This window comes from Chiloscyllium plagiosum, chromosome 2 (genome assembly GCF_004010195.1).
Source record: "Chiloscyllium plagiosum isolate BGI_BamShark_2017 chromosome 2, ASM401019v2, whole genome shotgun sequence".
Taxonomy (NCBI): Eukaryota; Metazoa; Chordata; class Chondrichthyes; order Orectolobiformes; family Hemiscylliidae; genus Chiloscyllium; species Chiloscyllium plagiosum.
The window spans coordinates 104,180,380-104,193,930 of record NC_057711.1 but is presented as its reverse complement, the minus strand read 5'-3'; the positions used below and the strand labels follow the sequence as shown (position 1 = coordinate 104,193,930).

The following is a 13,551-nucleotide window of genomic DNA, read 5'->3' as shown; positions in this document are numbered from 1 at the left end:
TCTCATCACATAATAGTCACAAATAATTAAAAATGTGATTACACACTTTTCGGTAATTACTGCAGAGTAGGAGAAAGCAAAATCCTAACTTTATTTCCAATTGGTTTTCAATCTACATGATATTTTACAATTGCATCTAACACACACTTCTGACCAACATCATTTTACGTGGCACATTCTAGCTCTTTGTCACACTTCAAAAAATGTCTAAATGTATGTCTTACCTCTGAGGTTCTTGTGACAAAGTGGTAGTGTCCCTACATCTAAGCCAGGAGGTGTAGGTTCAAGTTCCACCTGTCTCAGACACGTACCATATTATGTTCAAACAGGCTACACCCACCTCATAATTTAACCCATTAAAAAGGGTCTTTGTAGTGCAATTTTACTGTCCCTACCTCTGAGTTGGAAGGCTTGGGTTTAAGTCCCACCCAAGATATGTTACAATATAACAAGTTGAGAAACAATATCTCTAAGGCTATCCCATTTGTCTTGAGTAATATCACAGAAGATCTACCAATGACAAAATAGGAAATAATATGTAGTTTTTTTTGTCACACTTACAAGCAACAAATTAATAATTCTGGAAGTATATCTTGTTGTCCGTGCTTTGAATATTTTAATTTCTTATGTATTAAAAACTCATTACCTAAACTGTCTTATAGGTGAGGAGGACAAAATGACAGTTCAACTCAATTTTATTAACAAAATATTCCTTATTAAAAATCACTGTGAACATTTCCCAATATTTACTCTTTGTCTAGATCTCGCCATCCAAGAAATTATATTGCCCACAATGATCCATATATGTGAACTGGGTTGTTGGAATGTCCTTCCTCTCAGACATAAGGCTGGTTCTCTTCTATAAAGGTGGGTCTCACAGGTCAGAACACATCTTCTCCTGGATCTTCTTAGGTTGCTGCATGGACTTGCTGCAAGTCTTCCCTGTGAACCTTCATTGACTTTTCTCTGAGTCTTCACTGAGGGACGGCTTCTAGGCATGTGTTACCCCTCAGACCTGTCCTTCCAGAATGTTCTGTGATCTTTGGCCAATGAGGTCATGAGCTGAGCTCAAATCATCCAATGAGGTTTCATCAACACCCTTTTACTGTTGCCATGCCAAAAGGTATAAAGTGCACATATTCCGGCAGTCAAGATGCCAGAACTTTTGATCAATATTTCACAAATACATAATCCTTGAGCTGGTTATAAGTGGTTTGTCTTTTAGATCTTTTAACCTCTTTGATCTTGGTTTCTATTGTTCTCTGTAGCTAATAGCTGCTAGTTGCTGTTTAACTTAGTTTGGCCAATTTTCTCTTAGCTCTAATTTTTGCTGCTGTGACTCAATTCAGAGTGTCCAATTTTGGGCTTGTGGTCACTGAACCACAACCTCCGGCTATTACAAATTCCTTAACTGGCACACAGACCACATTGCTGGATCTTCTGTCAGCCCCAGCTGACTATTGAAATTACACTTCGAAACAAGAAGAAATTGACTTGCAACTGAAGCAACAAGTCAGCTTGACTACCTCAAAGATGCATCACATCACCAGACGGTACTGCATTTTCACATAAATGGAATGCAATTTTCTTACAACAGCCCTGCTTGTAATGGGGAACCACCACAGAGTCAGAAGCTACTCCAAGACTATTCTTCCATTTCTGTCCCACAACTGTGATTTCTAGTTTATTACCCCTACCTTATCTTCAACTTTCCTTCCTCCCTTCAATCTCCTTTTCCCTTTGTCCTTTGACTTGTTACTTTAGGCCTCTGCTCAAAGTAAATAATGCACTGCAGTTCATAGGATTTTTTTCTGATTGTCATTCCATTCCCCTCCCTTCTCCATCTCTGTAAAGCATCTGACCATGATCTCCACGTCAACCTTGCTCTACTTTTCATCCAGGTTCCTAACACCCTTTCCATCTTCCTCCTTATCCTCATTCCATCTTTTGAATAGAGGTTCCAGCAGGACAGACCTGCAGAGCCTGCTGTATTATCAACTAGAGATTATAACACATTATAATTATAAAAGCAGCACTCTTGCTTGGAGGTGAGGAAACGTGATAAAACAAAAAACTGTGGATGCAGGAAATCTGAAACAAAAACAGAAATTGCTGATAAAACTCAGCAGGTCTGGCAGCATCTGCACTTATGCCAGACAATCGTCATGATTTGGAGATGCCGGTGTTGGACTGGGGTGTACAAAGTTAAAAATTGCACAACACCAAGTTATAGTCCAACAGGTGCACTATTTGGAAGCACTAGCTTTCAGAACACACACACATGTATACATACACACACTCCTACACTCACACCATGCACCCTCTCACAGACTGAGACCCCTTTCCACTCTCACACACACGTGTACACTCTCTCTCACAGACACTCACAACACCCCACCCCAGACAGACAGATACACTCACGCGCACACACATGTACGTTTGTGGGGTGAATTTGTACTTGCAAAGTTACATTGTACTTTGCTCAAAAACTGCATGAATTCATGTAAGACTCTTTTAACTCATTTTTTAGATTAGAATCAGTCTAAACATTATGGCACAGACAACAGAACAAAGGGGGCTAACACCTTCAACATCCTATCTGGGCTGACATCAATTGTTACAGTTAACCTGAGAATGTAACTTTTAAAAAATGTTTTGTGATTTACATATGAAAGAAGCGAAACTATCATGGTCATTCTAACAGATGAGAGACTTAGCAAACAGTGAAGATATTTTTCAATGTATGATTTCAGTCACATCAGACTGTAAACTTTTCTTATAAATTCTGTGTCTTACAACTGTGTAGTCCACAACCACCTGATGAAGGAGCAGCGCTCCGAAAGTTGGTGCTTCCAAATAGTGCACCTGTTGGACTATAACCTGGTGTTCTGTGATTTTTAACTTTGTACGCCAGACAATCCACATCCCTTGTGGAGCACGCATCATTTTCAGATAGATCATGGATGTAATACAACCGTTATTAAAAGCCTCATACTGAGCCTAGAGAGTTCACTAGGGCTGGTGGGGAGTACAAACATGGCACAGTGACCACAGTTTCCAGCTGCAGGTTTTCAAATCCCAGCAATCTTGCTTGCAACTATTAACTTGACCACCCTCATTAACCTAGGGCAGCATGAGGACACAGAAGTTAGCAGTGCTGCTTCACAGTGCCAGGGACCAGGGTTCAATTCCACCTTTGGGCGACTGTCTGTGTGGAGTTTGCACATTCTCCCTATGTCTGCATGGGTTTCCCTGGGTGCTCAGATTTCCTCCCACAGTCCATAAATGAGCAGGTTGGATGGGTTAGCCAAGGTAAAAATGCCATTCAGGTTTACATGGAGGGAATGGGGGTTTTCCTGTCTGGGTGGAATGGTTTTCAGAGGGTCGATGCAGATTCAGTAGGTTAAATGGCCTCTTTCTGCACTGTAGGTATTCTATAATTCTATTCCATGATTCCAACAGACAAATGTAAAGGCTTTTCTCACTGCTGAACCTGTCAAGAGGAAAACAATAACATTTCATAATCAGACCTGAGTTATTCTATGGTAGATAGCTTGTTACACAATCTCATTCCTCGTTATGATGGAAACAATATTAGGGTGAACTGAATTTCTTGAAAGTTTCAAATGGACTTGCTTAGAATCAAACAACTCCTTAAATATTGCCCCTTTTCCTCCCAAAGATCAATTTTTTCCTTTTATTCAAATGACAGTTCAAAGAAATAGTGTTGCTCAAAAATAACTGCATCACCAGAAACTTCATTTGATATTTAGTTTTGTTGAACAACTTCAAAGTCTAGAGCTTTACCGAAATTAGTTCCTTTCGTTTCTCTGCCAGCATGGCCAAGTAGAGGTTAATAAGCTCGAGATAAGATGTGGGTGTTGTATAGTATCGCCGTCGCAGCTCAGCATAATATTGATCTGCCTTCTCATTCACACTTGTGTGAACTTGTACACACATTTCAGAAAACTTTTCCTTCATTTCATCACTGCCCAGATCAACATTTGCAAAGAAGTTCTTTGATACAGAAAGGAGCGCTTCTCGTGGCCACTGAAAGAAAAGGGGCAATTTGCATCAATTCCTTATCATTTTATTAACGCGAACAAATGACTAGCCTTTATCACAAAATGTGCCAGATTTCACAGCATACTTCAAATTTTCAAACTCTGTGGAATTCACTACATCAGAGTGTGATAAACACCATGACAGTGAATAAATTCAATGCACAAATTTTAAATTAGTAATGGGCTAAAGAGTTATGGGAAGTGGGCAGGAAATAGAATTGAGGCTGTGATTGAGATCAGCCATGATTGAGAGAATGAATTGCCTAAGTCTCCGCTTAATTCTTATGGCATTTGGCAAGTCAGAATTGTACTTGCATAGAAACCAACCCTTTGGTAAAACTCATTTGTGCTGACCAAATTTCCCAGGACTTAGAATCATGTGGAGCAATTGTGGGCTTGATGTTGGAGATTGGCCAATTAAAATCACCAAGATGATAGTCACTTAAATCTGATCCACTTGTATTTTAATCTGTTACGCAGTTATGATAAGAAAGGGTAACTAATGACATCCTTTCTAACATATGGTCACAATTATATCATAGAAATCTGACATTAAGTTTTACAAAGACACCACTTGCCTGTTTGGCAGTATGTATCTTGTTTGGTTGAGTTTCTACCATTTCATACAATCCTTTCATCCAGAAGAGATAGTTAGCAACATTTGAATGAGGCCTGGGTCAATTTTGAATGAACACTAAAATTCTCCAACTAAAAACTGGCCCCAAGGCAAGACAGCCACAGTGACACAAATCTAAAAGGCTAACAATTTAACAACTCCAAATTAACTATTAAACAAACAGCATTACAGAGTATACACCTTAATAATAAAATATCTACTTAACATGAGATATAGATCAGCAAAGAGTTGGGTTCACAAAAGACTCCTTTTGAAGTGGGACAATGAATTTACTCAAAGTCTTGGAATTGTAAGGGGTTGTGTACTTGAATTAAATGTACTTGAAGGTATGTCAATGTAGTAAATGGGTTTGTAAGAATGACGTTTTTCAATATAGTGAAACCTACAAAACACAACCAGAACTCTCTTTAATAGAATTCTAACTCACCTCATAATGGGTCCTAAGCTTTGCCCAAGTTTGGATACTGGGTGAGTTGATATGGTTGGTGTAGGATAAAGGAGAAGGGATAGGTTGGTATGAAATGGCAATAAATTAGCATAGAGGCTATCAGGGGCCATGGGGCTCAGTAGAAGATTATGGTTGGCATGAAGAGTCTGAAAGGTTATTGGATGTGTGCAGGATATGAGGTAGTATGGATCAGCATGGAACCAGGATTGGGAATGTTTATGGGTTGGCTGAGGAGATGAGCTGAGAGCTGAAGACAAATTACCCAAGAAAGTTATTTCATTCTTGGGGGAGATATTCTGTATTCAGATTATCAATAGAGGTTGAATATAATCCTTATTGATATAGACTTTTTTTCCTGTTGATTATAAAATTTGCCAATACACTAAGAAGAGCCAATTCATAACATGTTCAGAGGGAAGTAAAGTGGGTAGAAATGGATAGGAAGATTTTGCTCACTGAGTATCATTGGCACCATGAATTGTGCTCCTTTCTCTAAGCAGTCTTCAGTTGTCTCTTTCAGGGACCACTGGCAAGGTCTCTTCATCGCCAGCATCTGAAAATTGCACTAAGGCCTACAACAGGCGTAGGAGCTCAAATTAAAAAATAAATAACTCCTATTTTGGAGAAGTGGTTCTGGCTGTTTTAGGTAATAAGCAGGTAGTTGGATTTTGGATTTAAAAATTTCCTGATAACTCCCTCATCCTTCAGGCAGTATATTGGGTGGTGGGAATAAAAAGATTAGTCCTTGCACGATTTTCATTAAAGTCTGTGCTGTCCCTTCATTTTTAGAAACATAATATATAAATAGGGGCTGACAGAGGTCAGCAATGTACTAACAGGTTAGACATTACTGCATACCTGCACAAACCAGTCAATAGTACAGCAATTTACGAGAGATGGAAACATTCGACATCGAGCTCGAAATGCATCACCAACAGGACTCATGCAAAGTACAATGTGCAATTTCTGCCGAACACGATTTATAAAAAATTGAAAAACCTGAGGACAAGAAAGACACATGATTAATATTTTGTTTGTTCGCAAATATATCAGGATCTGTACATATATGATCCCCAATAAAAGCTGTAAATGGCAAATCATTTCACATCTTTAAAATAAAGCTCTGCAACCTCTTGGTGGAAGAAAATAAGCTTAAAATTTGAAGATGAGCACTAAGATAACCAAACTTGTACATAATGTTGGGTCCGGAGATGCAGGGATTTGTAGAATCCATGTTAACAATGTTAACAATAAATACAGAGAACAGCATAATTGGATTTATCTTGAATAGTTTTGGTTAATGAGCATTAGAAGACAGGACAAATTAGATTTTAGATTAGATTACTTACAGTGTGGAAACAGGCCCTTCGGCCCAACAAGTCCACACCGACCCGCCGAAGCGTAACCCACCCAGACCCATTCCCCTACATTTACCCCTTCACCTAACACTACGGGCAATTTAGCATGGCCAATTCACCTAACCTGCACATTTTTTTGGGATTGTGGGAGGAAACTGGAGCACCTGGAGGAAACCCACGCAGATATGGGGAGAACATGCAAACTCCACACAGTCAGTCGCCTGAGGCGGGAATTGAACCCGGGTCTCTGGCGCTGTGAGGCAACAGTGCTAACCACTGTGCCACCGTGCCGCCCAAATGTTACGCAAAGTTATTGCAAGGGTGTTAAAAGTTGCAAGAGTGTAAATATGATGTGTGCGCTTCTATATGGTGTAAAATATATGCTTAATGGAGAGGACTTGATAAATCATGGAAATTCCCTTCATTCCACATTTTCTCATTTAATTATACAGAAAGAGCAAGGGCTAGGATGTAGGTTTAGTAACTCAATAATACTCAATAATAAATACAGTGGCTTATCTTTTCTTGAAATTCCATCATACAGAAAAAAAAGGATTTAAATTTTCTGAACAACAAGGAATTTGTTGTTGTAGTATCAGGGAGATCAGATCCATAATCTTTGAATGATTCCTGAACTCTAAATTGCATAGCAGAGCAGATTGCAATGAATCCACTGTGAATAAAAGTAAGCTCTAGGACATGAATATGACCAACCCAGTTATTGCATATGGGATGACTGCTAAAGATTGCCATTAGAAATATCTTTATTTAACGAATATACAAAATTTTGTTTCAATCCAAAGTTAATACTATCAGATTCATTGTTTTTTAAGTATTAAAGGAATTTTCAAAATGTTAATTTCACGATGTTTATATGTGTTCTGTACTGACATTATTGATAAAACTTCTTCAAGAACCTCTCAAAGTCAAATATCCATGTACTTGTAGGTATATCTGGCCTAAGTATGCAAGGCAACAGATTTGGGCCGCTACCATCATATCAAGTTTGGGGAGGTAAGGTGCCATACATACAGGAATAGCAGACAACTAGATTGTATGTCGTATGAGGTAACAGATTTGTCATGATATCGCTGAATAGTGGAACAGTTTTGCAAGCTAAATTATCTTGTTTTTATTTACAATCGTAAGAGATGAAATGCTAAAAGTTAAAGTGGTACCTTCAGAGATTCTTAAGGTGTCAGGGAGCACTGAAGGCAACTCTCAAGGACAGTTTAAATCATTTTCATACAAGAATTGAAAGTATAAATATTTATAGGCTCGTGAAACAGGCTATTCTATTCTTTGGAACTCCAAGTAAATCCCTAAAGAAATGGAACTGGAACTTGCAGCTGAGCTGAATCAATAGGATAATGAACAACTGGAACATTTATCTTTGTTCTGAGTCAAGGTAACAATTTTATAAGGAACACATAGCTGAATGTTGCTGCGCTTCTGGTTTGTCACATCCTTGACAAGGTCTTCTTTGTTGTTATTATACAGTAACTTTAAATTATCCATAAGAGTTAATTGACAGCTGTGGTTATTGCATTATCTCTCAGTAGTGAACAAACTTATCAAATGGAATAAGTATGTGAGGTCAAAGTAAAATAACTGTCACATTTTCTGAAGCCAATGAATAACAATGTAACATAAGGAAAAAAAACAGTTGTAATTTCAGCCCTTTACTGCTCCACTCTATGGCAGTCTGTAGCACACTACGTCGGCGCCAAAAAAATTACTGGATCTAATTTTCGACCTGTCTGTCATTGGCTTTCTGGCTTAGAGTCATTGAATCAGAAGTCAGCAGCACAGGAAAAGACCCTTTAGCGAATTGAGTTTGCGCTGGCCAAAAATAAACCACCAAATTAATCTAAGCCAATTGCCAGCACTTTGCCCATAGCTTTGTACACCTTGGCATTGCATGAGAACATCTAAATACATCTTAAATTTTATGAGGGCTTCTGTTTCTCGCACCTTTTCAGACAGTGAGCTCCAAATTCTTACCACCCTCTGGATGAAAAAGAATTTCTTCATATCCCTGCTAAACTTGCTGCAGCATCAATTTATGACCCCTGGTCAATGATCCCTCCATCAATAGGAAAACTTACTTCCTGCTACCCGATCTATGTTCCTCAATTTTATTTATCTCAAATGTGAGCTCCATCATAACTCCTTTGTTCCAAGGAAAAGAAAACCCAGTGTGATTTTTGATTTTGATTTTATTGTCACTACTACTCAAGTACAAAAGCATGGGAGTACAATGAGAAGTGTGTAATGTGGCCACACAAGATGCCATCTTAGGTACAAATATCTAAGCAGAGAATCTTAAGAACAAGGTAAAAAGAAAGAACAGTCTCTCTTCATAAACACTCCAACCCAGTCAACATCCTACTTTATCTACTCTGCAACCTCCCCAATGTAATCACAACCTCTCATAGAATGTGTATTCCAAAACTGCAAAATGGGACTGTGCTCACCATGGGCACACAAAAATTGTATAAACAAAACTGTCAGTAATAGAAAACCCAGAGCCAAATACATTATTTGATGTAACTCAAGTAATTAATTTATTATAAAGAAAAGTTTTACTCAGTAGTCAGCTTTTTAAAAATCTATTTTTCTAATCAACCTGTTCAGAGATGTTATCACACACCTCTGAAGCAGGTGAGACTTTAACCCTGGCCTCTTAGTCTATTTAAACTGCTTAAGACAGCTTCAGCACACATGCTGAGATCATTATGGCCTTAAAAATTCAACCAAGCATTCATAATTCCTTAAGAACAAACCCTTGGGAAATGGCAATGAACAACTTTATTAAAATTGTGGAACAGGTGGTTATGATTAGATTAGATTCCCTACAGTCCACACCAACCCTCCGAAAAGTAACCCATTCCCCATATTCACCACTGACTATGAACAATTTAGCATGACCAATTCACTTAACCTGCACATCTTTGGATTGTGGGAGGAAACCGGAGCACCCGGAGGAAACCCACGCAGACACGTGGAGAATGTGCAAATTCCACACAGACAGTCACCCAAGGCTGGAATCAAACCTGGGAGCCTGGTGCTGTGAGGCAGCAGTGCTAACCACTGTACCACCATGCCGCCCTAACAATTGTTTTCCTAACAATCACAAGTCATCTTGTTAATCAAATCAAAGCACCAGGCTTGTTATAACTTTTCATTGACAATTTAAGTGAGCTTTTATTTCAAGCTTGAAGAGCAGGGGACTTAAGCCTCACATCATGGCATGTAAACTAACCTTATCCGGCATTCAAGCACAGTTACATCTACTTCAGCAATCTGTAATTCTCATACCATCAGTCAAAGCTCTTGGAACAATGAAAATATGATTTGTTTGAACTTTGTACTTAATCCAAATGTTCTTTCTGAGTTCAGCTTTCCTACCCAAGTGAATCACACCCTAACCCTACACCTTGCCAACAAATATTGGATTTGATGGAAATGGAGATGACAAATCCACATCAGCATCTCATTCGCTTGAAAGGGCCAACTCTGAAAATATCTGGCCTACAGTCTCTTTCTGAAAAAAACCTAAAGCTCTCAAATTCATGAGTTAGCAAAGGGACTTGCTCCCATACAAGAAATCAACTGCAGAAATTTGCAAAACTCGTGGTCACTGATTAATTCTTAAGTAAATAGCCAGTTTGCTAGGAGAGATATGAATCTGGAAGTTCTAGTGATTATAACAAAGTCAGCCAGATGGACCTCTTGGAATATGTGTTCCCTGACTGAGGCCGTTAATCTGGTCCAGTCAGGGAGCCCGGGTTGACAAATAAAAAGTGGTGTATCAGAGGTTCTGTTCACTCTTCGACCTGGCTCTGAAGAAGCTGAATCAGTGTCAAGGACTCTCTATGTGTAAATGAAGGGTGACTTGGTGACAGGATACTGGCCTCTGCAAAGTTATTTCAATATGATTTATGATGTAACAATGCAAGAATGTCTACTAGTTGATGCCCAACTGGACTTCAAAAAAGCCCTATAACTGGCTTTGATATTGAAAAATGTGGCAAGTGGAGCATATGAATTACAGGGTATTCTGATGGAAGTGGACGCCCTCATCAGGCCAACTGAGATGGGGAACACTACTTGAGCAAAGGCAATTGCATCGTCTCACTCAGGACATATCCTGAACAGCCCCGCTCAGTAAAATCTCAAAACAAAGCTAAGCCTTGGCCAAATGGTTAAAACTTTCTTCAAAATCCAGGCCAGCCAGCCAGTTTAGTTGCTGCCAGTATGCAGACTCAAGATAGACAAAGGATTAAGAGAACTCTTAGACTAACACCCAGGACTGCGTACACTTGGACATTCCACCTATATTTGGTTTCGAACAGTTAAATGGTTTAACAATATTCATATCAGAACCAATCAACATAAATGTCAGGTTAAATGGTCACCAGTTTCGAATGGAGGTCGATACCAGCACGGCCATTTCAGTGATCATAGTTACCAAAAGACTTTAACAAAATTAGCTCTGGACAACCCTTAAGTTTGAGCAAGACCTTGGCTAGACTGATAACCTTTACAGATTAAGGATACAACATTGATTCCGGTATGAGAAGCAGCTCGTTCAGTTACCATTGATTGTAGTGAAAGGCTCAGGCCCATGCTCGCTGAGGTAAAATTGGTTGAGAAGGAGTCACTCAGATGGGCACAACATTTTTCAATTACAAACGGTTACCTGAGTGAAGTCCTAATTAAATACCCAATTTTTTTTTCGGGAAATTCTAGGGACTATTAAGGGAGCCAAGGCCACCATGCATGTTGACCAGAAAGCAATTCCACAATTCTTCAAAGCCCATAGAGGCAGAAATGAGAAGGCTGAAAAGTGGAGGAATCATCAAACCAGTACAGTTTGTGGAATGGGCAGCACCTTTTGTCCTGACTGCGAAGCTCGATAGGTTGGTTCACCTTTGGAGGAATTTTAAACCAACAGTAAACCATTTTTCGCAGCTGGATAAGTGACCAATCCTTGCATAGAAGATTTATCCACAAAGCTAGTTGGGGGGCTGTCCTTCATGAAGCTGGACATGAGCTGTGCATCCTGGCAATTGCAGTTAGATGAAGATTCCCAGAACTATGCTACAATTAATATAAATAAGAATTTGTATCGATATCTGATACTGGCATTTGGGGTATCATCAGCCTGTGCCATTTTTCAGTGGATGTGGGAGAACATTTTACAAGGTCTACCCTGGGTCACCGTTTATCTAGATGAAGACGACCAATAAGGGGCATTTAGAGAACTTGGACATAGTCCTTGGACATTCTCCCAGGCAACCACAGACCTCATAAGGGAAAAATGTGTGTACCAGGCACCCCAAGTAAACTACTTGGACTACAGAATCGACAAGACTGAGTTACACCCATTGAAAGATAAAGTGAGGACAATCAAAGGTGCCTTGGCTCCTACATTTATATCAGAACTTAGGTCTTTCTTTGGCCTGGTGAATTATTATGGAAAGGTCGCACATAACCTGGTTTCCACGCATTTGTGCATCCACTGTTAAAACAGGGTCAGCTTTAGGAATGGTCACGTAGCCAAGCCATAGCTATCAGGGAAGTGAAAAAATAGTTGTCAACCTCCAAGGTGTTGGCACACTATGATGCTAAGTGTTATCTGGTGTTGACTTGTGATGCCTCCCTGTACAGCACTGAGTAGTATTAGCTCATAGGCTAGCAATAGACAAAGAAGGTTTGGTGATCATATTTGGAGTCAATACCTTTACAGATATAAGTTTGTAATCATAGCGAACCACACACCACTTAAAGACTACTTAAAGAGGCTAAGGCAGTGCCACACATAGGTTCAGGCCAAATTCAGTGGTTCTAATTCTAAGTGAATATAATTACAATTTGGAACACTGTCCAGGAGGCCAAGTAGCAAATGTGCATGCATTGAGCCACCTCCTACTGGCAGATGCAGCATTGGTGATACCACCACTGGAAGAGTTCGGCTGGGCTTTTCCAGCAATACATTTTTAAGTTTTAAATTTTTCAGACAAACCTCCAATCTCAACTAACAACATCAGACTTTGGATGCAGAATGATCCAATCCTGGCAAAACTGAAATAGCTGGTAATGATAGTGGGGATACCAAAGGACCGTCACATCCAGAACTGAAACCTTTTTGGACCCATAAAGACAGGATCAGAGTAGAGGACGGCATACTATTATGTGGAGCAACAGTGATTGCCCCGAGCAAAGGTCACCACCAGATACTGGCTGAACTCCACCAGAGTCACCCAGGGGTTTCCAAAATGAAGATGTTGGCAAGAAATTATGTCTGGTAGCCAGGATTGGATGTAGACATAGCTGTGTTGGTGCAAACAAGGACAAAAATTACCACCAGCAGCTCCTCCACCTTCATGAGAATGACTGGGTAAACCCTGAACTCAGGTACATATTGACTATGCAGGTGCTTTCATGGGCTCAATGTTCTTACTCATTGTGGATGCCCACTCAAAGTGATTGGATGTGCAAAGAATTCAGGCGTTAAAAACAGGGACAGCAACAGAAAAACTGCACGCATATTTTGCAATACATAGACTCCTAGAAATATTGGTCACAGATAAAACTTACCACATGGTGACTGGGGACTTCACTTTGGAAGAGAAGCAAGCGGAGAGCAACCAGGGAAGGTAAGAGGTATAAAATGTTACCACGTGGATCTGGGGCCTTCACTTCAGGAAAGGAGCTGAGCGGAGAGCAGTCTGGGAAGGTAAATAATTCTTATTCTGATTCTGAGAGAGAAACTGAAAGTTGATGTCACAGGAGAGCTGTGATTTGTTTGGCTAATAATGAGTCTGCTAAATTCGAATCTGTTAAATTGAATCTTGTTAATTTATTCAATATAACTTATTTATTGGTTACAACTTGCATAAGAGGAGAAAGTGAGGACTGCAGATGCTGGAGATCAGAGCTGAAAATGTGTTGCTGGAAAAGCGCAGCAGGTCAGGCAGCATCCAAAGAACAGGAGAATCGACGTTTCGGGCACAAGCCCTTCTTCCGGAATGAGGA

The 13,551-nt window shown here is 39.7% G+C and overlaps 1 protein-coding gene across 1 annotated transcript in view; it reads right to left on the bottom strand.

The window, feature by feature from the left end:
* dnah6 (dynein, axonemal, heavy chain 6) overlaps positions 1–13,551 on the bottom strand; it is a 341,236-nt gene that overhangs the window by 129,173 nt on the left and 198,512 nt on the right. The window contains exons 49-50 of the mRNA XM_043705917.1: positions 6,008–6,148; positions 3,808–4,050 (exon numbers count right to left, since the gene is read on the bottom strand). Coding sequence (XP_043561852.1) covers positions 3,808–4,050; positions 6,008–6,148 — 384 coding nt within the window. The remainder of the gene's footprint in view (positions 1–3,807; positions 4,051–6,007; positions 6,149–13,551) is intronic.